This window comes from Asterias rubens, chromosome 17 (genome assembly GCF_902459465.1).
Source record: "Asterias rubens chromosome 17, eAstRub1.3, whole genome shotgun sequence".
NCBI lineage: Eukaryota > Metazoa > Echinodermata > Asteroidea > Forcipulatida > Asteriidae > Asterias > Asterias rubens.
In genome coordinates, this window is record NC_047078.1 from 6,914,501 (window position 1) to 6,942,008 (window position 27,508).

The 27,508-nt window shown below is 37.6% G+C and overlaps 2 protein-coding genes across 5 annotated transcripts in view; one reads left to right on the plus strand and one right to left on the minus strand.

Annotated features, from left to right (window-relative positions):
• Window positions 1–4,697, plus strand: part of LOC117301541 — a 47,612-nt gene extending 42,915 nt beyond the window's left edge. For all 4 annotated transcript variants that reach the window (XM_033785569.1, XM_033785568.1, XM_033785570.1 and 1 more), the window contains 4 exons: window positions 753–782; window positions 2,077–2,137; window positions 3,205–3,287; window positions 4,361–4,697. In XM_033785569.1, the coding sequence (XP_033641460.1) occupies window positions 753–782; window positions 2,077–2,137; window positions 3,205–3,287; window positions 4,361–4,639 (453 nt within the window). In that variant the 3' untranslated portion in view covers window positions 4,640–4,697. The remainder of the gene's footprint in view (window positions 1–752; window positions 783–2,076; window positions 2,138–3,204; window positions 3,288–4,360) is intronic.
• Window positions 4,698–15,014: 10,317 nt separating this feature from the next.
• Window positions 15,015–25,582, minus strand: LOC117301509 (monocarboxylate transporter 5-like). The gene is made up of 5 exons (XM_033785532.1): window positions 25,294–25,582; window positions 22,659–22,928; window positions 20,524–20,667; window positions 18,496–19,392; window positions 15,015–15,842 (listed from the first exon to the last, which is right to left on the minus strand). Exons 2-5 carry the CDS (start codon window positions 22,864–22,866, stop codon window positions 15,721–15,723), a joined length of 1,371 nt encoding a protein of 456 aa, XP_033641423.1. The 5' UTR covers window positions 22,867–22,928; window positions 25,294–25,582; the 3' UTR covers window positions 15,015–15,720.
• Between the last annotated feature and the right edge of the window lie 1,926 nt (window positions 25,583–27,508).

The following is a 27,508-nucleotide window of genomic DNA, read 5'->3' on the forward strand; positions in this document are numbered from 1 at the left end:
GATCATTGTATTCTACTTTTAAAACATTTTTCTAACCATATGCATTTTATAATAAACGGTTACAAACGCTTGTCGAAGACCAACTCGACCGGTCCAAGTGTTTCTTTAATGTTTATTATTTATTTCTGCTTATTTTGTTTTCATTCATTGTGTTTGCATCAACAAATAGCAGTAACTTTAAATATATATTAATTCAATAAACTAATTTAGTATTAATTTAATATATTATTTTAATAAATAAATTCAACGTCAACATGTTCAAAACGATGATCAAATACAAAGGGGTTTCGTGCAGGATAGGGAAGGGCTTTAACAAATAATAACTTAAAAAAAAATAAATAAGGAACTTTTCGAAACACAAAATGTTATAATTGTTTATCTCCTAAATATTATGTCCACTTACCAAATGAAGTTGGACTGTGTGAAAATTGATACCTTAGATGCAATACTTTTCAATTTAAGACATTTTTGGGGGAAAGGAAAGTACATTGGTATTTTAAAATCGTGAAATAATGTGTTTTAATATAGCTTCCATTGTATTATCACTGAATACTTAAAACCCTAATTTTGTTAAGTTAAAAACATTACTAGCCTAAGTCAAATGAAATTTGTCAAGTATTTTCGGTTTAAATAATATAAATATATAATACATTACTGGTCACTATGTCTTTAAATCATTTATTACCTATTTGTTTGTTTACTATTTTTATCATTTATTATTTTAACTCTAAACTGAAATTCTTCGATTACAGGGATCATCCAGATCGTCCGAGAAAAACAAGGTAATCTATTTGAGTAGTGGTTACAAATTATTGTGTGTCAGTTAAAAAGGCAGTTAAGCAAACAAACAAAATAGTAAGGGTCATGTTATTTCCTTTGTGCCATGTGTATCATGTTTTTCTAATTTTTGTTTTTTGTTATCAGCATTGTTTTTTTCCCGAACCACGTGATATATAATAGAGGTAATCATTTAACTATTTAATTATTTTGTTTATTGTTATTATTATTGTTATTTTCTGAGCTTCTGTTACTTACTGTGCCTGTTATATATGAGAAGTATTTACTGGAGTGTCTTTTGATAGTGTGTTTATTAATTTGATGTATGGCTTTGCTGATGAATGTTGAATAAACGGAGTAATATAACTCCACATCAAGAGAAAAAAAAAATAAAAAAAGTAATCGTTTTAAATCAGGATGATAAACAGCAATGTAAATTTCAAGACCACGCTAGTTTGTTTAACTGCTGTTTAAGTTTCGACCAAGGTTAACCCAGATTGTTCAAAATGAGTATTGTTTGAAGCTGTGCATGGTGTAGAGAGATATACACATGGTTGTACAACTTCAAATTTTTGACCCAATAAAATAAACAAAATATGGCAGCGACAAGTTGCCACAACCCTTTCCTGAAACCTCGTGGGAAGATTATAAGATATTAATGTAGCCCTATTATTTTGTAAGCTTTGTTGAAGCCGAGTTATTTTTCAAGGCCTGTGACGAGACAGTTTGTGGTAGACAGATTGTAGATTATTCACCAAAAAATTAATGAGTGAACCATATCATTTTTCATGAGACACACTACATGCTTATAGACACTGGACACCATTGGTAATTGTCAAAGATCAGTCTTCTCACTTGGTGTATCTCAACATTATGCATAAATAACAAACCTGTGAAAATTTGAGCTCAATTGGTTGTCGAAGTTGCGAGATAAGAATGGAAGAATAAACACCCTTGTCACATAATTTCGGGACCTAAAAATCTAATTATGAAGTCTCAAAATCAAACTCGTGAAAAATATCTTCTTTCTCTAAAACTACGTTAATTCAGAGGGAGCCGTTTCTAATAATGTTTTATACCATCAACAGCTCTCCATTGCTTGTAAACCAAGTATGTTTTTATGCTAACAAAATTATTTTGAGTAGTTACCAATAGTGTCCAGTGCCTTGAAATCAAGTTTATGTATTTACATTAGCAACTGATTAGCCAACTCGAAAACTATCGCACCTAAGATCTTCAATAACCTGAAGTACATGATAACAAGAAAACTTTCGCTAAATATGTTTACATTTCTTACAGAGTAAAGCTGATTGTAATTGCAAACAAGGAGCGAACGAGAGAAATGGACGAAAAGAAACTGGTAACAATCATGTTTGTCTTTTAAAATATATGAATAGACAAAATCCGAATGATTAATCGTAACTATGATCAATTAATCAAGCACACGATCCATAAGAGACATATTATTTGCCCTTATCTGTTATACGAATAAATGATTTGGAGTTGAACGAATGTAGGTGGACTGGATAGCGAGATTTAAACAAATGCGAAACGCTTTCAACAGATCGCCAACATCAAAATTAGGTCAAACAAAATAATTAATGGTCATTTGTGAACCAGCTATAAAATTGAGATAGTTAAAGTCTTCGATAGTTTCAGGATAACATTGATGTCCATTGACACAGGGACACGTTTAATAGTTTCCTAAGCACATATATTTTTATCGCACGTTTATCACTTTTACATCTGTTGAGAGGTAATTTATCTTGCCAGAGATTGTATAGAGAAAATTCCCCAAAACTAGAAGAAAACAAAATTCATCTAAAAATATTCAGTGCTAATTGGTTTCACTTGAATTGTGTTGTTAATTTACATGGAGCTGTGGTTAAAATAAAAAGTAAATAAGCCCGGTGTACACAGTGTTATTAAAGGCAGTGGACACTTGGTTATTAATCAAAATAATTATTAGCATAAAACCTCACTTGGTAACGAGTAATGGGGGAGAGGTTGATAGTTTAAAACATTGTGAGAAACGGCTCCCTCAGAAGTGACGTAGTTTTAACAAAAAAGTAATTTTCCACAAATTTGATAATTAATTGAGGTCTCGAAATCAAGCATCTGAAAGCACACTACTTTGTGTGACAAGGGTGTTTTTTCTTCTTTCACAGTTAACTCGCAACTCTGACGACCAATCAAGCTCAAATTTGCACATGATTGTTATTATATGCATATGTTGAGATACACAAAGTGAGAACACTGGTCTTCGACAATAACCAACAGTGTCCAGTGTCTTTAAACTGTTGTTTCAAAAGTCTCAAGTTATCTGAGAGACGCACACAACACACACAAAACACAACAAGTATTCTGCATATCCCATGTAAAATACCTCATCTAATTTTCTAACTGTGTGTTACTTGTATCTCCTAGGTGCAGAAGGCTGTGATCAACCGGACGCAGCGCCTAAAACACTACAATCGAACCATGCAGCTGAAGTTATAGATGAGCCATCGGTAATTAGTCAATGTTTTGCCGCTATGCCCGCACCAATTCAATTCAAATACACATTTGTTTCCATACTTCCATGGAAAATATAATCGACAATTTCGGAGAAAGAAAGTTTTATCCTCCTTCGCTTATTTCTTCGTAATTTTGATGTGTTTTTGTTCTTTTCTTGTTTGTCTGTCAGAGTGTTTTTAATAAGAAAATCTGAAATGGTTAAAGAAAGATTCGAAAGAATTTTTTTTTATATTTTTTTAACTGATTCAAAGTTGTGATTAAAGGGAAGGTACACATTAATTGGTAATTGTCAAAGACCAGTCTTCTCACTTGGTGTATCCCAACACAAGTATAAAATAACAAGCCTGTGAAGTTGCGAGAAACTTACGAGAGAAAAAACGCCCTTGTTGGATGAATTTGTGTTTTTTCAGATAGGAATAACAGACTTTATTTTAGTGAGAAATTACTTGTTACTCAAAATCTATGCTTCTTCAGAGGTAGCCGTTTCTCACAATGCTTTATACTATAAACAGCTCTCCAATGCTCGTTACCAAGTCAGTTTTTAAGTTAATATTTAATTTGAGTAATTACCAAACGTGTACCTTCCCTTAAAGACGTATTTGGGAGTCAAAATGGTATTAAAGGCGCATGGCTCGTTATCACAATGAGCTTATTTTTTTTTATAGCGCCCTCTCTTATTTCTCCTATGAAAGGAGACGCATTTTTCGGTTTTCGTTGTTGTTTTCACGGTCCTGGTTGAATAGAAACATTAGATTGTTAAAAAGTTTAAAATAAATACCTTTGTATTTGACGTCCAATTGGGTATAGCTAGAATTGCAAGGGTCGTGGGTTCGAATCCCACCCGAGTAATATGCCTGTGATATTTTTTTTCACAGGACTCGGGAAAGCACTGAGTATTCAGTGCTAACACACATCGGTGTATGGGTAAAAACCAAAAAATGTTTTATCTCCGATGCAAATTGAACATCCTATGACTGTTGTCGGACTTCGGGTTGGTCTCGGTTATGAGTGGCACTTCGCAGCATTTCGGGCATTACACCCTGTTTATATTATATTTCTCCCTCAGGTCGATCTTGTACATGAAATTACCTTTCGATCACTGTCCGAGGAAATTGGAAGAGAATGGGAAACACTGGCCACGTATTTAGGCGTCGGAGAGAAAAGAATTGAGCACATCAAATATGACAACCCCAACAATATCAAGCAACAGATATATCGTATGCTGTTGAAGTGGAAGTCAATGTGTGACGACTTTGGGAGCAGCTCTTTCCATTTTCTGGCTGATAATCTTGATCGTGTTGAACGGAAACCACTGGCAGCGCAACTCCGCGGGGACTTTAAGTAATGGTGGTCCGGTGTGCCAGGAGATTCTGTATCACCGGAGATTCTGTCCGCCCCCCCCCCCCCCCATAATGGCAAACTGTGTTCAAACTTCTTCTGATAGCGCCCTCTTTGGAATCATTTCCTCCAGTCCAGATTACCCATTATGCGGGACATGTTTTTGTTGTGGTGCTTTTCAACGGGATATGGTTTTTTTTTTCTAATAAATCGATTCAAAAAAGAAGAAAAAAGGATTCTCAAAAATAAAATCAGGAACATTTTTGAGGGTTGCAATTCTGAGGGTGCATATTTGTTGCTGGTGGACAGATTCTCCGATGGACAGATTTCCCTGGGAAACGGGTTCTGATTCACAATCCGTAATAACAGATCTTAAAGGCAGTGGACACTATTGGTAGTTACTCAAAATAGTTATTAGAATAAAACCTTACTGGAACAAGTAATGGGGTACTGTTGATAGTATAAAACATTGTGAGAAACGGCTCCCTCTGAAATAACGTAGCTTTTTGAGAAAGAAGTAATTTTCCACGAATTTTATTTCGAAACCTCAGAATTAGATTTTGACGTTTCGAAATCAAGCATCTGAAAGCACCCAACTTTGTTTGACCAGGGTGTTTTTTCTTTCATAATTATCTCGCAACTTCGACGACCTATTGAGCTCGAAATTTCACAGGTTTGTAATTTTATGCATTATAGATACACCAAGTTAGAAGACTGGTCTTCGACAATTACCAATAGAGTCCAGTGTCTTTAAAATGAGAGTGCTTTAGGTTGACATTGACATAACATTAATACGGTCATCTTCTGCTAAGATGCAAACTAACGCGGGTAATTTTGCTTAGCAGAATATTGTTGCTTTAGTGTTCTGCATTTCCTTGCCTGTGGCAACCTGCACTTGAAATACATAATCACATAAGTATACGGGTGTGGCTCTTAAATAACGGATTTCATATCGTTGTAACGGATTGAGAATCTGATAACGAATTGAGAATTTGTAATCACGGATTGGGAATCAATATTAACGGATTGGGAATTCAAATAACCGATTGAGAATCCGTAATAACGGAATGGGAATTTGAAATAACGGATTGAGAATCTGTATTGTGAAATATGAGAATTCCAAATAACGGATCGAGAATCCATAATAACGAATTGGGAATCTGTATTAAAGGATTGGGAATTCGAAATAACGATTGAGAATCCGTAATAACGGATTGTGAATTCGGGGGGAAAAAACGAGAGAAAAAAAAAAAAACGATGACGCTTTGCCAAATGGGCTTTCGTTGAAAAAAATCAAATCTCTATTTTTTCACCACTCACATTTTACATTATATCTGTAAAACAAAATATTATTCAGTAAGCCAGAGATATATATGTTTAGATTTTTCAAAGACGGGTTCTGTGAAGGTACAGTAGTGAATTGTTTTTTTTGCAGTCAGTGTACAATGAACCGATGACGAGCCCCAACTTTTGAGGTGACTTTAACTTTGATTATGAACCGCCAATCAGAGACTTTTATCGACGCTAGGTGGCAGCACACTTACCGGGCTAATTCATGTCCTCAGAAATGGACATTCATTGACCTCGTAACTAATGGAAAGTTGCCTGGTTTGCCTGTTGCCACCTTACGCTCAAAATTCCCCCCCCCCCCTTTGGGGAGGACTTTTAAATGAAAAAAACTGTATTATAATTCAACAGTGTTTAAAGCCAATATGGACCCTTTCGGTACAGAAACAAAAAGTTCACAGATTTACAAATAACTTACAAGGTTTACAGAAGGTAGTGGTGAAATACTTCTCTTGAAATATTATTCCATGAAATGCTTTACTTTTTGAGAAAACAGTAAAACAATATCAATTCTCGTTAACGAGAATTACTTCTAGCTAGAAGTCTTTTATTCCTATCTGAAAGCACATAAATTCGTCCAACAAGGGTGTTTTTACTTTCATCATTTTCTCCCAACTCCGATGACCAATTGAGCTAAAATTTTCACAGGTTTGTTATTTTATGCACATGTCGAGATACACCAAGTGAGAACACTGGTCTTTGACAATTACCAATAGTGTACCTTCCCTTTAAGACTTTCCATTTTAGGAAAGTATAGTTATGTTGTGCACACACAGTGTACCATAAGCGGTTGTATATCAAAGCATAAACAAAACCGTTCAAATAATACGAACATTATATACCCCACAGTGTTTTTTAACCGGTGAAAGCGATGTTGTAGTTGAGTCCATGGTCTCTGTGAGCACAAGGTCCACGATCAAATCAAGGCGAATGCCAAGACCAGTGTGCATACAGAAACAAGTGTTTAAAAGTGGTTTTATTATGTCTATAAGAACGAAAATATAACCGCTCAAAATTAGTAATAGGAACAGTATAATTTGTATCCAGAGTGCTTTTAATTGGTGGAAGCAGGGTTGTAAGTAATAACAATAACTAGAGATAGTGATTGTTACTAACAATCACAGAGCTGTTCCGGTAATTTTGCTTAATTTCAAGCTTCAAGTAAAGATCAAATTAGGTACATCGTTTCCTTTCAAAAGTCGCAAGTGTATCGAAGTTGCAAAAATTCACAAACATTACAACCTTATGACATAATCTGCAATGTCAAGGAGTCTATAAAATCGGTTGTGTAGATCTTGATATATAGTCCCACTTCCGGTTGACCCAGAAGTAGAGGTCAACTTGGGGTCACAGTTTTCCAAAGCTAATATTTATTGCCTAAGAGTCTACAACTGAAGTTTGAACATTAGCTTTGTACTTTTTTAGATATGGGTTCACTTCCGGTTGACCCGGAAGTAAAGGTCAACATGGGGTCAAAGTTGTTTCAAACTAACCTTGAATGCCCAAGGAGTCTATAACTGAACCAAAATTGATAATCTGTTGTATAGTTCTTGAGATATGGTCCCACTTCCGGTTAACCAGGAAGTAGGGGTCAACTTGAGGTCACGGTTTTTTAAAGTTAATATTTTATGCCTAAGGAGTTTATAACTGAAAATATTTTGAAAATCTGCTGTATAGTTCTTGAGATATGGTGACACTTCCGGTTGACGCGGAAGTAGAGGTCAACTTGAGGTCACAGTTTTTTCAAATTAATCTCCAACCCCCAAGGAGTCTTTAAAAACAAACAGTTGAAAAGTCGGCCGTGAAGTTCTTGAGATGATGCTGCAAAGATTTCCTAATTAATATGCATATGAGGGTCACTGGTGGTTAATTAATAAATAATTTTAATATGTTTTATGATAGGAAGTAAGCTAAACATCCTAAAGCTTCCATTTGATATTATTTTAAGTCTTTAAAAACACATAATTAATTTGTAGGATACTCCTTTATTTTCCTACTCCTGCCGATAGGGGGCGCTCTTATGAGACATTTCAATTGCACGATTTCTGCACCGTAATGTCTGTATCTGACTCTGTATTTGTATGTGTACGTCGCAGAGACCAAAACTGTCACAAAATGTCAAGCTATAATTTCCCCTATAGAACACGGCCCAGTTTTATGGCTCTGTCTGCTTCAACCAAACTCTGCCCATTTATTATACAACCACCATTCTCCGCTTACTGTGCAGGCGCTGAAATATCTGTACAATTAGTTCAAAGCAAAGATTACATATGATAAGTTTCCCCGCGCACAAGCAAAAATATCCCTGCTAAGCTGTGAAATATGCTTTAAGTAAACGATAATATCCACGCTTCTGATGTGTCAATTCTTTGCTTACGCGGTGAAGCAGAGTCAAATTGGACCAGATTCACAAGATTTCCCCTCATGTACTAACAATCTTTTTTGACTTTACATGTTTGAAGTGTAGGCCTTACCAAACCTACTAACAGGGCAAAATTACATGGTTCTCATGACCACCAAAGTCTGCGCTTACGATCACCATTTTCCGCTTTACTGTGATGTGCAAGCTTGGAAAATAATGTGCGAACTTGGAAGCACACAAACAAAAGAAATCCCTGCTATAAGCAGTCTATTTCGCTTGACGTAAGCGCAGAATTCAATGCTTCTGCAGAGCACTGAATCTTTTTCATTAAGCAAGTTCCCATTATGACTCGACTAGTCGAACCTCAAACCTAACTACGACACTTGTCGAGATAAAATACAGATTCTCAAGATTTGTGCCGTTATGTGCCGCAAAGGCAATATTAATTATGTTGCGAATGGGTGACTAGTGAATTTTACTACTCGACTAGTCGCACCTCAAACCTGCCTACGACACTTGTCGAGATAAAATACGGATTCTCAAGATTTGTGCCGCTATGTGCCGCAAGGGCAATATTAATTATGTTGCGAAAAGGTGTGACTAGTGAAATTTACTACTCGACTAGTCGCACTTCAAACCTAACTACGACACTTGTCGAGATAAAGTACGGATTCTCAAGATTTGTGCCGCTATGCCGCAAGGGCAATATAAATTATGTTGCGAATATAAGCAACACAACTGGTTCACCAAACAGGTAGTCGGGACAAATTTTTAATTATGTTGCGAATGGGTGTGACTAGTGAAATTTACTACTCGACTAGTCGCACTTCAAACCTAACTACGACACTTGTCGAGATAAAGTACAGATTCTCAAGATTTGTGCTGCTATGCCGCAAGGGCAATATTAATTATGTTGCGAATAGTAGTAAGCAACACAACTGGTTCACCAAACAGGTAGTCGGGACAAATTTTGTAGTCGATGTGTGGACACGATTATAACGGAGTAGAGAAAAACAGTAGTCGCGACTCAAATAATAATTTGTAGTCGCGACTTTAACACTAAAGCACACTAGTCGCCCCTGCCTACTTTTGTCACAAGTAAAGCACGGTTTTTCCTGCGAATGCAAATCAAATTTTTAAGTCACTGTTTTCGCAGTGAAAGTTTCGCAGGAGTTAAGCACAATTAGTCAACTGTAGCAAAATTTTTTATGCGAATTGTGACGTGAAGAACACATTCCCTGCTAAGCTGTAAAATACGCTTAGCGTAAGCACAGTTCCCTGATTACGTAAGCGCTGCGATTCTTTCCTTTAAAAGCCATTGGCCCAGGACCAAACTACATAATAGCTTTTTAAACACAAAAAGCAGCTTAAACATGCCTCATGTTCAAGTTGTGAATCCAGGTATTCTGCTCAATTTCTGCAATTTTGTAAAGCAAAATGTTTTGCCTGTTTATTATAAGCAGCTCTATAAAACTGAGCCACTCAACCACCAGAGAAACGTCAGCATAATAAAATCTCTGCTTTTGTATTCCTGTCAAAGAGTTTTTGTTTGTCATGGTCTAATTTCCGAACGTAACACGAAATACTGGAATTAGTTTAGGCAAATGGTCCCCGGCGCGAACAAGGCGACTTTACCCGTAAATAATTCCAAATCCCGGGCGGTCTATTTTCGTCGTCCACGCTCGTCGGCTGAAATGAACCCGGTCCACGACGCACCATGCTCAGGCTTGTCAAATTTTGGGAACAAGTTTAGACTTGTGCTAGTCGGTTACCGTAAGAAATCTATGTATATTGAACAAAAAAACGCAATAACACCGGTCGAAAATGGTATAAGGACTTGGTCAAGTTAACAGTTTTACAATTTTGACTATTCAAATCAAGTTTTACGCCGTACCCATGATCTTTGAAAAAATTTCCCCGGAAATACAGGTTTTTTAAAATAATTACACTGTTTCTATAAGTTCTGATGCTTTTAAAATGGCCATCAATAACATATATCTTAATCTAAAGCAATTTTGGGAAGTGTACAACATGTAATTTAATTTTAATCGAATAAATTATGTTTTGGAAAGCTGGGTTTGTTTACACTTCAAGAGACATTGTGTTTGTGCACAGACACAAAACGTGCATTACAAGACGTCATGGTGACGTCGTCCAGAACTTTATGTCGGAAATCACATTAACAGGACCTGACTAGTGTATAGCTGAAAAAAGTTTCAGGATCGGTTGAATACTTCTTGAGATATGACTGTCACAAAATTGGCTAATTAAATATTCACACCCCTGTAACGTGAATAATTAATTAGAATTTTAATCAAACGACATTTAAAAAGTAAGTCAAATCATAGGCTTTCATGTGGTATATCATTTACTTGTTTCTTATAATGGTAAATTAATATTATGTTATTAAGAAAGTTCATGTGTTAAGTCAATGGGTTTTTGGTAGAAACAAAGAATAATAATAATAATAATAATAATAATAATAAAAACAAATAATAATCTGGACGAAAACAATAGCTGTTCCGACTGAAAGTTCGGAACAGCTAATAATAATTAACCATTCTTATATAGCGCATAACACATAGAAATCAAACACTGTCCCTAAGTGCTTCTGAGAAAAACACAACAGAATACAAAGACAAGATGTACTGGGTAACAAACAAAATGGATGAATTAAATGATAAATAAGTGCGTCTTTAAAGCAATCTTAAACCTAATAATGGAATCAATGTTTTTTATGTGTTCCGGGAGATTGTTCCATAAGGTTGAGGCAGTGTGAACGAAGCTGCGTTCACCAAATGATTTGGTCATCACTGGTGGAATAACAAACAACTTTTTCTTATTAGAACGAAATTAGAGTCCATAGGTATTAGATGAAGGAGGTGATGGCCTATGCTAGTTATTATGGACATACATCAACATTAAGTGTTTAAAACCGGTTTTATTATGTCTATAAGCACATAAACAAAACCGCTCACAATTAGTAATACGAACAACACGGGAGTGTTTTTAATTGGTGGAAGTTGGGTTGTAGTTGAGTCATGGTCTCTGAGGAAAAGACCAAGATCATAAGATCATATAAAAGGAGGTGACGGCCAAGACTAGTTAGTATTGATACATAAACAAGTGTTTAAAGGCAGTGGACACTACTGTTAATTACTCAAAATAATTATTAAACAATTTTTAAATCATAAAAACTTTCTTGATTACGAGTATCTGGGGAGAGGTTGATAGTATATAACATTGTGAGAAACAGCTCCCTCTGAAGTGACGTAGTTTTCGAGAAAGAAGTAATTTTCCACGAATTTGATTTCGAGACCTCAGATTTAGAATTTGAGGTCTCGAAATCAAGCATCTGAAAGCACACAACTTCGTGTGACCATGGTGCAACGAGGGCGTTTTCTTCTTTCATTAATATCTCGCAACTACGACGACCGATTGAGCTCAAATTTTCACAGGTTTGTTACTTTATGCATATGTGGAGATACACCAACTTACTGTGAAGACTAGTCTTTGACAATTACCAATAGTGTCGAGTGTCTTTAAAGAAGCGGTTTTTATCTAAGCACATAAACAAAACTGCTCAAATTTAGTAATTATGAACCATATATCCAGAGTGCTTCAATTGGTGGAAGAGTGTTGTATTTAGTTGATTCCAGTGTCTCGGAGGTCGCGTCCGCGTCATTGGTCTCCGAGGCCAATGTCGAGTCCGAGAGTGAGGCGAAGAAGACAAACGGTTGGGTATTATGAACATGAAGTCCCTACGCGGTTAGTTAATGGGACAGGATGCCTTTCTGGTATTTTTTTATTGGTGTGGCCTCCATGCTGGTCATGGTTGGACAGAGCGCAGTGAAAATTTAATAACAAGTATTAACAATGTATTATTATCATGTAGAAACGGGTTAACGGTGTAAAAACGGACTTGGAGTCAGTGTCCATATTACGTTGTTATGATCTAAACTGCTTCCCCCGTACTGGGAAACCCGACCATTTCGGTCCTGTCGGTGTGTGGGGGTTGGAGCTCCGTCGAGGCCCACGAGGGTGTCCCGGTGTCAATGCAAACCGGTTCGACGAGCTCTAGCACTCGTCATAATTATTTTATAATTTGAATACATGAATTTTAAAGAAAGGAAAACAGTTTGACGTATTGATTTATGAACACTTGGGTGTTGGCATATAATAATTTGTATAAGAGATTAATAAACGTTGGCTTTTTTGCCTGTATGAAGTTTAAAGCTTGTTGTAATTTTATTTTAAACGACACTAATTTGATTGGACACATTGCAGGCAACATTAAAGACAGTGGACACAATTGGTAACTGTCAAAGACCAGTCTTCTCACTTGGTGTATCTCAACATATGCATAACATAACAAACCTGTGAAAATTTGAGCTCAATCGGTCGTCGAATTTGCGAGAAAATAACGAAAGAAAAAATCACTATTGTTACACGAAGTTGTGTGCTTTCTGATGCTTGATTTCGAGACCTCAAATTCTAAACTTGAGGTCTCGAAATCAAATTCGTGGAAAATTACTTCTTTCTTGAAAACTACGTCACTTCAGAGGGAGCTGTTTCTCGCAATGTTTTATTCCATCAACTTCTCCCCAGTACTCGTAATCAAGAAAGGTTTTATAGTGATAACTATTTTGAGTAATTACCAATTCACTGCCTTTAAACACTTGTTCGGCCGATTGTACAGTATGCATCTTCTTCTCTGCGGGATCCACACACCAACGTATAGATGCTCGCTGTGTCATCGGTAACTACCTCATCCAGCAGTGTTACATCCATGCTTAAAGACCTACAGTGGCCCACCCGCGAAATAAGTTTTCGATCGATCGATTGATGCAAAAGGCCGATCGATGTGTTGATCGGAACATTTGCCTCTTTCGCGTTCCACACACGCCTGTTACGACCTTGAAAAAACATTCTTGGTTCGATTAATTAACGTGACAGTTAAAAAAAATATGCCCACCCCCCTTAATTTTTTTGGTTTTATCAAATTTAGTTTCTTCCTGCGCCCTCAACGTCAGGTTTCCGGGTGCTCCCATATTTCCTGTAAAGACAGCTGTAAACATGTACTTCGATTTTCTTCATTGTTACAGGTGATTTTCCCCTTTTTGTATTATAAATTTCTATTTCTAAAGTTGTTTGAGTTTATGTGTCAGCTTGTTGTTCATTACACACAAGATCGGGAAATTATTGTCCTTAGAATCTGCCATTTATGCTCTTAGTTTGGTTACCGTTTTGTAAACATTGCTGATGTAAATAGTATTCCAAGATGGCGCGGCCCACAGAGACATGGCGGGAATTGCAAACGTATTTGCATATATAAGTCGTTTTCAGTTATGAAGTGTTCTGATTATTCATTGGTCATTTATTTTAAGTAACTTTGATAGGACTATGATTTACTGTAAAGTGTTTAATTTATGCCATAATTCTTATGAAGACAGCTCTATAACATGTACTTCGGTTGTCTTCATTCTTACAGATAGTAAAACAATAGCAGAAGCCGAATCCATCCCCAGAGAGATAACGACCCTTATTTTATTGAGTGTCACAAATTGTGGAGAATCCGATTTTTAAGGAAAACTTACGGCCAAATCTCCAACATCTGATCACAACATGGCGTTTTTCCCAACCCTACGGGTCCCGAAAATCTACAGCTACATGAGTGTACGAATCTACAAATCCATCAGTACTCCGGTCTGAAACTCATCCAGCCTTGGTCAGCTTCCAGTCGTCCATTGTGGTCTTTCTTCTCGGAACCGTGGTATGTAATCAACCCTTTTGTTTCCTGTATTGGTATGCTTTAGTACCATTGTCATCCACATTCTGCAATTGTTGAAAGTATCTAGGCCTACAACTGAATCAAAACAGGTGAACGTATTATGTATCAACAGACAATCACAATGCATACAGTCCACCTTGGCAAACAAATACTGCTCTGTAGTTGGTATGACACTGCTCTAGAATTGCAAAGGTCGTGGGTTCAAATTCAACCCGAGTAATATGCCTGTGATATTTTGTTCACAGGACTCGGGGGGGGGGGGGAAGTACTGAGTATGTGCTAACACACACATTGGTGTATGGGTAAAATCCAAAATTAATATTTGTTTTCCCCTAGCAAATTTAACATCTATATATAAAGATTGCAGTAGCTAACCTCAGCAGCAACCAGCATACATTTGACTAAATTAAATACAATGTTTGTAGAGCCATCTTTGAATGTCATCGGCACGTACTCATGTGTAACTCTCCATGGATTAGCAAATCAATAATAATGATGATTTTTTTTCCAGAAATGTTGTATTCATTTTGGTAAACTCCTGCCGCAGGCATTTTGGGAAACATTCACTTACGTAATACGGAAAATATTAAAGGCACTGGACACTATTGGCAATTACTCAAAATAATTGTCAGCATAAAAACTTACTTGGTAACAAGCAATGGAGAGCTGTTGACGGAATAAAACATTGTGTGAAACGGCTCCCTCTAAAGTAACGTAGTTATCGAGAAAGAAGTAATTTTCCTCCAAAATATTTGAATTTGACTTCGAGACCTCAGAATTAGAGTTTGAGGTTCCGAAAGCACACAACTTCGTGTGTCAATGGTGTTTTTTCTTCCATTATCTCGAAACTTTGATAACCAATCGAGTGAAAATGTTCACAGGTTTGTTATTTTATGAATTTGTTGAGATACACCCAGTGTGAAGACTGGTCTTTAATACCAATAGTGTCAGTAGGCCGACATAGGGCATCAGATTGTACATCAGATCTCATTAAAAATCAGATACTATAGAAAATCATACGTTTCATTTGCCAATACACAATTAGCCAGTCGCTAAAACTGACTTCCACTAAAGGATGCATCATAACATATTTGTGTACAGCCACTCAAGGATGTATTTGACATTAATTCTCAACAGTTCAGAACAGTTGCTTTGTCTCGTACCGGCAGGGGATACTCTGTGCATCCCCCCTCCCACCACCTCTTCCCCGGTGGTTCTTCCTATATAGCGCCCTCAGAGAGCGCACTCTTTTGAATCGTGCTCCTCCAGCCCATCTTATAAATCATGTACTCATATTAGACCAATTCGCAGCTGGACGCTGAATTGCACGGTTATTACAATGTACAATGGAATACAAATAAATAACAAGATTAAACAAGAAATTTAGAAAATTTAACAGGCAAATATATTTTGTTAAAAGGAATAAAACCTACACAACAACAACAAGTCAAAGGGGCAATGAATCTATAAACAACGCAAAATGGGTTAATATCCCATTTTGAATCCCATTTTGGGCCGAATCTCCGGCGAACAGAGCTCCGTGGGACAATATGTCGTTCCATGGTGGTTTGAAATCTAAACAACCATCCTAAGAGTTTTTCTTCTTTGCATACATAGAGTCAATACAATACAGTGGTATCGGCAGAAGTGTCAAACCAGCAAATGCAAACAGCGTGATTTGAAAACTTCCTGTCCATTCATACAGCCAACCTTTAAATATAACAAAAGAAAAATAACAGTGAATAGGTTTATCCTTGATGATAAAAATATGTGGGTCATTGAACGAGCAAGGTCACCACGCACCTCGTGTTATCTAGCAGAAAACTGCGACCTACAAGTTAAAGGCATTTTAACATGTGAATTTATTAAAGGCACTGGACACTATTGGTAATTACTCAAAATAAGTGTTAGTTAAAACCTTACTTGGTAACGAGTAATGGGGAGCTGTTGATAGTATAAAACATTCTGAGAAACGGCTCCCTTTGAAGTAATGTAGTTTTCTAGAAAGAAGTAATTTTCCACGAATTTGATTTCCAGTCCTCAGCAATAGATGTTGGGGTCTCGAGGTGCACCATCAAGCATTTGAAAGGACACAACTTCGTGTGTCAATGAGTGTTTTTTTTTCTTTCATTATTATCTCGCAACTTCCACGACCAATTGAGCTCAATTTATCACAGGTTCGTTGTTTTTACAATTACCAATACCGGTAGTGTCCATAGTGTCTTTAAACTATTTTTATGGCCTCACTCTATTGATGAAGGTGTAGAATGTTTTTGTTATGATTCTGTTTTAGATTCGTTTACACGTGAGTGTTAATCTACACTCAACCCTTGATTCGTTATGAATCTACACTCAACCGTGGATTCGTTACAGGTCTAAAAATTACCAAAGGTGTCCAGTGTCTTTAAAGGCAGTGGACACTATTCGTAATTACTCAATGTATTTATTGCCATAAAACCTTTCTTGGTGACGAGTAATGGGGAGAGGTTGATGGTATAAAACATCGTGAGTAACGGCTCCCTCTGAGGTGCCATAGTTTTTGAGAAAGAAGTAATTTTCCGCGAATTTGATTTCAAGACCTCGGGTTTAGAACTTGAGGTCTCGAAATCAACCATCTAAACGCACACAACTTCGTGTGACAAGTGTGTTTTTTCCTTTCATCATTTTCTCGCAAGTTCGATGACCGATTAAGCTCAAATTTTCAGAGGCTTGTTGTTTTATGCATATGTTGAGATACACCAACTGTGAAGGCTTGTCTTTGACAATTACCAATAGTGTCCACTGCCTTTAATAACAATTGACATAACTTGCACTAGCAAACACCTTTTTTCAACCTTCACTATGGCGTTCGATTCTGTTTGAACCATTTCACTTTTGTGGCGAAGCCTATACAAATAAGGCGTAAATCAAAGGGTTGACATGGTAAAATTAAAATGCATGACCTTGGACAATCAATAGTGCCCGATTTTTGTAAACTTATAAAACGTCAATTTCAGATACAATTTTCAAAATGTATACTAATTTGTTTTAAACACCCGTAGTTAAATCTTCACCAATAATTCAAAACGATCCAGAATGAAATGGCCTTGATAACTTCAATTTTAGCAAAGTTATTGCTAAAATATGTGCACAAAGCAAGGGCCAGTAATCTTTATACATAAACAGTTTCAAACAGGTACTTTCATGTTAAAAACACGCCAATTACCTTCATCAAAAACATGTTCACCCCAAAAATCTTCTCCCAAGATCATGCGAGTGTGTTCGATAAAACAACACCACATCTCAAAAAAAACCGTCCTTCATGTTCAAACCATGTTCTGGTTTTTAGACTCACTTATTAATTCTATTCACTTTTAATATAGACACAGGACACTATTGGTTATTGTCAAAGACTTCACAGTTGGTATATCTCAACATATGCATAAAATAACAAACCTGTGAAAATTTGAGCTCAATTGGCCGTCGAAGTTGCGAGATAACAATTATTGGAAGAAAAACAACCTTGCGGCCTTAGTTGTGTGCTTTCGGATGCTGGATTTCGAGACCTGAGGTCTCGAAATCAATTCAAATGTTTTAGTTGGAAACTGATTCTTTCTCAAAAACACGTCACTTGAGAGGGAGCTGTTTCTCACAATGTTTGCATTCAATCAACAGCTCTCCATTGCTCGTTATAACATAAATACTGTTTATGCTATCAATTGTTTTGAGTAATTACCAATAGTGTCCAGTGCCTTTAAATAATTTAACATGTAAAAATGAAAAGTAAAAAAAATATAAAAACGATACCGAAAACATAAGTATACACACAGGAGAGAAAACAAAAAAAAAGAGCACCCCTGATGGATTTCAAAAGAAGTAAAGTAAATTACTATCAAGTTAATCTCCTGATGCCACAATTGTAGAAACAGACAATATTAAAGGGAAGGTACACGTTTGGTAATTACTCAAAACAAATATTAACTTAAAAACGGTCTTGGTTACAAGCAATGGAGAGCTGTTGATAGTATAAAACATTGTGGGAAATGACTCCCTCTGAAGTAACGTAGTTTTTGAGAAAGAGGTAATTTCTCCCTAAAATAATAAAACAAACTTCTAGCTAGAAGTCTTTTATTCCTATCTGAAAGCACACAAATTCGTCCAACAAGGGTGTTTTTTCTTTCATTATCTTCTCGCAACTTCGATGACGAGTTGAGCCCAAATTTTCACATATTTGTTATTTTATGGTTATGATGGGATACACCACTAGTCTTTGACAATTACCAAACATGTACATTGGCTTTAAAGGTTATTATGGACACCAATCAAACATAACTTACAGTATGAAATATGAGAGCAAATTATTTGAAATCTAAAGTTGACTTACCTCCAAGTAATCCGCCGAAGATTCCCGCGAAACCACCGAACAACACTCGCCATCCCAGAATATTAATGATCCGATCGTCATCTGCAAGTGTCTTAGTTAAAGAATCATTCGCTTGAAAGAAAACACCGAAACCAAATCCTATGCTAGCTGAAGATACCATCTGGCCAGCAAATGAGTTAACCAAAGCAGTAAGAGTAAATGAAACACCCAAGAGACTACACACAAAGAACGCCAAACGTAGCGAGGCTGGATTGAAGCCATTCTTCTCTACTAGCGGAACCACTAACTTGCCTAGAACATTTCCAGCTCCAAATGCTGTGGGGAGTAAAGACGAATGCACGTAACTCAATCCCTGAAACTGACCATGAGATACCATGAACACCACCCAGCAGGTATAACAAAGCTCAGAACAGCATCGTGCCAATGTCACTAAAATAAATCTAGGATTTGCCAAAACTGAAAAATCCATCATGGTAGAAAATTTCTGGCAGGAAAGGAAGTCAGGATGGCTTGTAGTATCCTGTTTTCTCTCATCGTCTTTAGTTGAGAGTTCGATAATAGAGCCAGAATCTGTAGGCACTTCCTCTTCAGTCTTCTTACGGCTAGCCTCATCCTTATCACTTATGGCAACCTCTTTGTATCTTTTAGAACTTGATGGTACAATATTCGTTGTCACCAATGCTCCGAAGGCTACAAGATTGAAGGAAAGCCCTCCCAACAAAAGAACAACTCCTCGCCAACCATATGTGTCTAGTAGGATCTGGGTAACAGGACCGACCACTACCATACCGATGGGAAAGCCCGCTGTTGATATAGCATTAGCTACCGAGTACCGTTCCTCGAAATATGATGCCATTAAAGCAAAGGCACAAAACCCACTGAATGCTGTTCCGACACCTGAAAAGAAAACAGATCTGCTGATCAATTCCTTGAAACTATTTAAATTACAGAATGTATTGACCCAATGGACCCTTCCCATGAAATATGCTAAATTCATTCACGCATACGTACATACCCTGTTGGTTGGCAAACGCCATAGAGTTGTGCACTAAGCAGACGCGCAATCGCGTCTGCGTCACGCACCCATTAGCCGTGTACAAAACAGCGCGATGTTCCCTCATTTTGCCAACCAAAATGTTAGTGCGCACGCGCTATGTGCAATTTACATATTTCATGGGAAGGGTCTATTCACCTGACGTCTTCATCAAAATAATTTTGGACGCCATACTGGTGGGCAATGTCACTGTGCGTTATTCAGGGTGCGTTCGATTGGCTTCCCTGGGTCGACCCCGCGGTGCTCACTCGGGTGAGCCCCTGACAAGAGCTAATCGAACGATCACACTCGCCCTCTCGTACGTGGTAACGTCATCTACTCGGGTCATTCCCAAGTGACCCACTCCACAAGCAGGGCACCGGGGGCTGTCCAAGGTGAGCCCCTGGAATGAATTCAAAGCTTTTCGAACGCACCGGGGGCAGACCGGGTCGACACAGGGAAGCTAAACGAACGCACCCTCATTGAAGTGCGCACTGATAGGCGACGCGGCGTTTACACGTAAACCTACTGCCCACCAAAATGGTGAGTATGGCACAGTCGCTGTGTGTGACGTGCGTGCAAGGGGGTCAATGGGACAAAAGGAGAATTTTGAGACGCTGGGCAAGGCGTGCAAGACCAATTCAAAACAGATATGTCTTTTAAGTTGTGTTTTTTTTAATAACCAAACATGGGATGATAGAAAAATCAAATGGTCCTCATTGGGATTTGAACCCATTGTGTTTTGCCCAGTTGCGCATCCATGCAACCGGGAGGAAAATGTGGTTCATAGGGAAAGCATGAGGGAGTACACTGCTGTGCCTTAAAGTTCAGTTGGTAGAGCATCTGCCCGGAGTGTCAGGGGGTCATGGGTTCAAATCACAATGAGGACCATTTGATTTTTCTCTGATCTCATGTTTGATTATTTCACTTTTGTAAGATGATTAGAGACCATACAAAATCATATTTTGTGTTTGTTTTGTTGAAGAAATTGTTACCTGACACCAGAACAAGGCAAATGGCAAGTTGCACGACACTGGTTGACTGAGATGCTAAGGTTAGTCCAATACCTCCAAAAATGCCCCCAGAGATGAAGACGAAACGGCTCCCAAGGATCCGAATAAGGACTGTGATGAGTGGGCCTGTGGGGGAACAAAAATATGAAAATACCATGAAAGTGCTTTTATTACTGTAAAAGAAAAATCCCGTAAAATTTACGGTCCTTTACCTGGCAGCTAGGGTGCCTGTTAAATCACCATAAACTTTACTGGGGACGTTTTGTAAATTGTGCAGTGAGAGGGCAGTTTGCGAAACTTCCACTGTGAAACCGCACTTTACCTGGCAATGTTACGGGATTTATTTTACAGTGAGTGTGAGTTTCCCTGTCCACTAAACTTGTATTTAGTGGCATTGGAAAATCTTTGCTCCTTAAAGTCAGACTGGAATAAAATTGAGAACATAAAATCACATTTTCTACAAAATAGATCTTTATGCATTGACGTCATCAAGCCGCTATCTTAGAGGTAAAACGACGACGTACAATCAAAACGCAAAGATTTGTACGCGCGGCCCACAGGTTTGGCCAATGACACCGGTCGCATTTTTTTTTAACTCTAGGTGATATGAAATCATGTGCATAAGGTATATAGGTGGTTTAATTCCTTCCTACGGTCGTCAGACCCCAGATAACACCAATCTACAAGAATGTTAAAATCATAATATTGCTAAAGAAATAATGGAGCTGATCCAATGCCAGAGCTTAAAGTTATCAAATGCTTTGGTATAACGGTATCCAATGTACATGTACGGACGAAGAAGCCCCTAAATCCAGATTTGTAGTCGAGTTATCTGCGTCAAGTCTGTGTCAAGTGCCGACACTTTGCAATCATACCATCAGACATTCAATTAATTCAGTCTTTTACGGTTTTTAAGAAGCTTAGCCTTAAAAACCAATTCGTATCCGGCACAATTATGTTTATTCTTCATTTTCAATGGTATGTTTTCTTTTTGTGTGGGCGCCTTGATAAGTTTTTGATAAGTGCGCATTTTAAATCCATATTAAAGTCGGTGGTCTTCAGACTGTGGCAGTCTTTTCTTTTTAAACAAGCTTTCGACCAATTTGTTATTTTATGTGTAATATTTTTGATTTTTTTTACTCATTGCTGTTTTTCTCGCGTGTGGTGATTTTTGTGTAATCTTGAAATCAAGTCGGTAATTGTTAAGCGCGGTGTGGTCACGGGGACGGTACACTCATCCTCGATCCCAGTATGTGTGTGAGAGTCACGCGCTTCCTCTAACCGTTGCATGTGTATAATCGCACTGTGACTGTTGCGTGGAGCGCAGAATGTGTGTTAGTAACAAAATTAATAGGCAGCGCCCGACGACTTGTCATCTAGTCTAATGTTTGTGCTGTTTATTTTATTTTTTAATGCGCTGTTGAACATGTTATGGTGAAATGCGCACAATAACTGAGTCCCGAGTCACTTGGGTTTATTGTGTTAGATACTGCTTGTAAACAAAGGTTTTTTACTCCCCCATGTTTTTTATATTAAAACAATTTACTAAGTTCCCTATATTAGAGCAAGTGTTTTATAGACCCATAAATTGACCCCCAAAAAGGAATCATACATGTTTAGTTCCCCAAGTGCAATAATAATAGATCCAAGCCGATAAGGTGATTGAGTCAGGCCCTAACACAAGGACAAAGTCACCATTCACCATATCAAGCCTAGACTTAACGACTTGTCCACAAGTCTATATCAAGCCATGCATGCTTGGATAAAGTGTCCTTGTTGAGGATTGGCTGGTGTCCTCGCGTTGATCTCCTAAATTCACGGTTCGTTGTGAATCACTGACCCATAGTCAAACTGTTCAGTGTACAATAACAACATCTCAACGATATCAAATGGTTGATTGATTGAATTTATTTATTTATTCGGATAAAGTAAAGAGCAAGAACAGGCCAAAAATACACACACAACAACAGGGGAATACAAAATGACATAAGTTAAACCCAAATAGAACCAAGAAAGAAATACTGGACAAAACTATCCAAGGATAACCCCAACAACAACTTACGCTTATTGCCATAGGGGACCTTTAAGAACAACATGGAGCGTTTTAATTAACTCACCTAAAACGTTTTTGAGCATACTGTGCAACGTTGCAATCCATCCAATCAGCCACAGATGACTACTGAAGTCAGCCTCTATAGCAATGAGGAGAACTCCCAATGCTTTCACGTTACCCATTAAAATAACATTTGTGATAAATGAAGCTCCTATTATCACCCATCCCATGGGGTGATTGTCATAATTAGTCGATCTTCTTGGAGAGGACATCTTGATCAGATCTTTTCATCCATGTATCCACCTTGCTCCCATCGTGAAAACAAAACTTCAATCTTGAAAAAAAAGGGGGTTTCAACGAGCACCGATAATTTCGGTTAAACTGATATTGGAATCAAATAAAAAATCTACTTGTGAAAAGTTCTATTAAAGCCATTGGACACTTTCGGTAAACAGTATTGTCCAAGGCCAACACTTCGTGTATCACAACTTAAATATAAAATAACAAACCTGTGAAAATTTAGGCTCAATCGGTCATCGGAGTCGGGAGAAAATAACGGGAAAACCCACCCTTGTTGCCGCACGTTTCGCCGTGTCATGACATGTGTTTAAAATAAGTCCGTAATTCTCGGTATCGAGAATTGATATTTTGTTATCGTTTCCTCAAAAAGTAGAGCATTTCATGGAATAATATTTCAAGAGAAGTCTTTCACCATTACCTTCCGTAAACCCTGCAAATTATTTGTAAATCTGTGAACTTTTTTTTTTTTTTTTTTTTTTCTGTACCGAAAGTGTATAATGGCTTTAAAATGTATGTTATGTGGGCCTTGGTGCCCCTTCAACATGTAACATAGTTTTTCCAATATAGATGTGCCCTTTGCAATACAAAAATGGAAATAGGCTTGTCCTCACAAAGATAAAATTCCAGGCGAGGTTTATTTAAGTTGGGATTTTCATTGAAGCTAACAATTATATTTTGTTGTTTTCGATTGCATTAAACACAACACCGTTGAATAAGAGGACTTAAAATTATGCATTTACTTTTATTTCAAAGTTTCCGATGAAAATATTTATCAGACTGAATTATTACTAATGGCATCAACTTGCACTGGACCTTAATGTAAATAATAAGGTCCTTTTTTTCTTTAGACAGTTATGCACCAGGCATAGAGTTCCCAACTGGAAGACTATTAAAGGCAGTGGACACTATTGGTAATTACTCAAAATAATTACGATCATAAAATCTTTCTTGATAACGAGTAATGTGCAGAGGTTGATAGTATAAAACATTGTGAGAAACAGCTCACTCTGAAGTGACGTAGTTTTCGAGAAAGAAAATTTGAGGTCTCGAAATCAAGCATCGAAAAGCACACAACTTCGTGTGACATGGGTGTTTTTTCTTTCATTATTATCTCGCAACTTCGACGACCGATTGAGCTCAAATTTTCACTGGTTTGTTATTTTATGCAGATGTTGAGATACACCAACTGTGAAGACTACCAATAGTGTCCACTGTCTTTAAACTCTGTATATTCTTTTGAAAAATGGCTTTGCCTAAACCCTTTGCAAACTGTACATTGTTCAGTGAACATAATGGTTTTTTTTTTCTGTTTGTGCGGTTAGTTTCTCCACAGTCAGAGCTAGCTGAAAACATTTGCACCAGACAAAGTTCAAGTTCAATGTTCAAGGGCTGACCTTTAAAGGAACACGTTGCCTTGGATCGGTCGAGTTTGTCTTTGAAAAGCATTTGTAACCGTTTGTTATGAAATGCATATGGGTGGAAAGATGTTTTAAAAGTAGAACACAATGATCCACACAACATTGCCTTGAAATTGCGTGGGTTTCCTTTTACTTTGCGAACTAACACGGTCGGCCATTTATGGTAGTCAAAAAGTTGACTCCAATAAATGGCTGACCGTGTTAGTCGACGAGGTAAAAGGAAAACCGCGCAATTTAGAGGCATGTTTGTGTGGATCATTGTATTCTACTTTGACACATCTTTCCACCCATATGCATTTCATAACAAACGGTTACAAATTTAATGCTTTTCAAAGACCAACTCGACCGATCCAACGTGTTCCTTTAACAAGATGGTGTTGGCTTGAACGAACAGTTCATACTATCTTCAAACAAACAAGACACCATACTCAAGTATAGGAAGTACAACAGGCCCTATTTGAACAATGCATTCATATAGATTTTATACTTGACAACAGGGAGATAAGTATAACACTTGGTAAATGGTGAAATGGTAAAACAGTTTCCAAAATCAGAAACATTTTATCAAAATTGACATCATGCACATATATATACGCCATGGTGTAACATGCCCTTGTATTTGGGGCTTGCAGTGCGCTGGTGGATGTTGAATAAAATTGATGACGTGGAATACTGATCAACATTGCCACACACCGTAAACCGAATGCGGCTGCACCTAGCCCATGTTTGACCCCTCAGTGGCACTGACTGACGTTATACCAGGGCTAGGCTGCACAATGCTGTATCCGGATTACTTTCCGTATGGCGCCACCACTTTTACACTCATTTTTGTTTATACAAAAATGGATATCTCATTGAGGTAAATTATATACTATAATTAATATTTCATATCGAATGAAAAGGTGGTGGCGCTAAACAGAAAATGTTTTCCGTTAGGTATATCGTAGAGCAAAGTTGGGTCATTAATCGTAAAATACTTACTTTGCATTTTCCTAGTCTGCCAGATACTGCGCACTCTTTGACGTTACGAAGTAGTACTTCACTAAAGTTCAAAACTATCAGATGCATTATTTACATGGTAGGGTCACCCTAGTACAGGCGGGCGAGCCGGTGGTGGAGGCACAAGCATTGTCTGACCATACAGCAAGGACCCTTGCTACAATAAGGTGAGTACTATAGCAGTGTAAGAAATATAAACTCCACAGCAAATTTGCTTACATGGGTTAAATAAATGCAGTTATTTGTATAAGACAGAAGACGGGTTTTTGTTAGAGTAGGTGCGTTCGATTTATAGCTTCCCTGCGTGTCGACCCCGCAGTGCTTACTCGGGTGAGCCCTGACAAGAGCTAAGGCCACATAAAAAAATTGTTGGTCGTCCCTTTTTTTTTTGCGGATGGGGGAGGGAGTGAGGTTTTATTTTTAAAATTTTGGTTGACATCCCAAATATGAAATCAAGAATAAAGAAATCATCGCAATCACTATAAAACAGAGGGTTTGTGTGTTTTTGATGTTTTCAATAGTTTTGTCAAACAAATTTAACTCCTAGATGCACCTAAGCACAGTGTAGCCCAAGTAAAGATTTGAAGAATTGTTCTTGCTTTGCCAACATGAATAAAAACCTTCTTAAAACATCTTTTCAACCTGTACATTTTGAAAAAAATATCATTGAAAAGGTTGTTTTTTATGATTAAAAAAAAAATGGGGTCGGGGGGTTTTGAACGGTCGGGCGGGGACGATTAACATTTTTTTTTATGTGGCCTAATCGAACGATCACTCGCCCTCTCGTGGTTTCGTCATGCACCTCGGGCCATTCCCAATAGTCTGGTCCCCTGACCAAAGATTCCTTGACGTCTCTTACTCTCTTGTTAAAAATCCTAAATTCGACAGAGCCTATGTCGGAGATTTTTGGGTCTGGGAACCAGACTACTATCCCAAGTGACCCGTTCCACAAGCGGGGCACTGGGGGTGGACCCGGGTAGGCCCCCTTGAATGACGTCAAAGCTATTCGAACCTAGGGGGCAGACCGGGGTCAACCCAGGGAAGCTAATCGAACGCACCCACTATCTAGTATTTTTTTAAGTATTTTAATCTTCACAAATCATTCTCTGTTTAGATGCAAACTAATTGAACTGTTCTAGTTGATTTCTTTGAGCTCGTTGCTGTCTTTAGCTTTGTATGCATTTTAGTTGTGTTACCTCATTTTCTTAATTGAAACTACAAGCTGGAACTCTGTTGCTGTTGCGGCGTTGACATTGTTATGATTTATTGTAACCAACAATCAATTTTGGTTTTGATAAGGGCTCAATGTACTCAGCAACAGAAAATGACATGAGAACTGGAATCACGTAGTTTCCTTTCGATACGCTTCGACAGTTTGCTGTTATGCTGTTCTTTTTTGTCTAGATCAAGGTATGGTGAAATCAATTGACAATGCACACGTGACAAGGGGTGCTACAGACGCATTTATTTGGGTCTTTATATTGAATCGAAGAAAACATATTTTAATTTGTAACCCCTTTTGTATCTATATATTTTGTAACTGGTAATTTTGTGTGTATGTTTAATGGCAGTGGACACTATTGGTAATTGTAAAAGACTAGCCTTCAGAGTTGGTGTATCTCAACATATGCATAAAATAACAAAAATGTGAAAATTTTGAGCTCAATCGGTCATCGAAGTTGCGAGATAATAATGAAAGAAAAATAACCCTTGTCACACGAAGTCGTGTGCGTTTAGATGGTTGATTTCGAGACCTCAAGTTCTAAATCTGAGGTCTCGAAATCAAACTCGTGGAAAATTAATTCTTTCTCAGAAAACTTCATTACTTCAGAGGGAGCCGTTTCTCACAATGTTTTATACTATCAACCTTTCCCCTTTACTCGTTACCAAGGTTTCATGCTAATAAATGATTTGAGTAATTACCAATAGTCCACTGCTTTTAATATCCTCTCCCCCACTTTAACCCTCTCTTTTATATCTCTAAATTGTTAGGGGTGTTACCCGCGCCCTTGCCCGCCCCATGGATCCGCGCATATGAATGTTATTTCTTTCTCTGGCAATGATGTCCCCTTAAAGCTTCCGTACTGACTGGCGTGACGTCGACAATTAATAAAAATACGCGCTGTAGGGGATTCCCCGTTATTTTGCAATCACTCTTGATTTTTTTCTACGTAGTTGGAAGGCCGCCATTTTACTG

What these genes read in the sequence shown, in the direction of transcription:
- LOC117301509 (XM_033785532.1), bottom strand. Translation starts at nt 22,866, where the DNA reads ATGTCCTCTCCAAGAAGATCGACTAATTATGACAATCACCCCATGGGA. An exon ending in TATGCTCAAAAACGTTTTAG is followed by an intron (nt 20,668 to 22,658) that starts GTGAGTTAATTA and finishes GTTCCCCCACAG; the next exon opens with GCCCACTCATCACAGTCCTT. An exon ending in CTTCGGCGGATTACTTGGAG is followed by an intron (nt 15,843 to 18,495) that starts GTAAGTCAACTT and finishes TTATATTTAAAG; the next exon opens with GTTGGCTGTATGAATGGACA.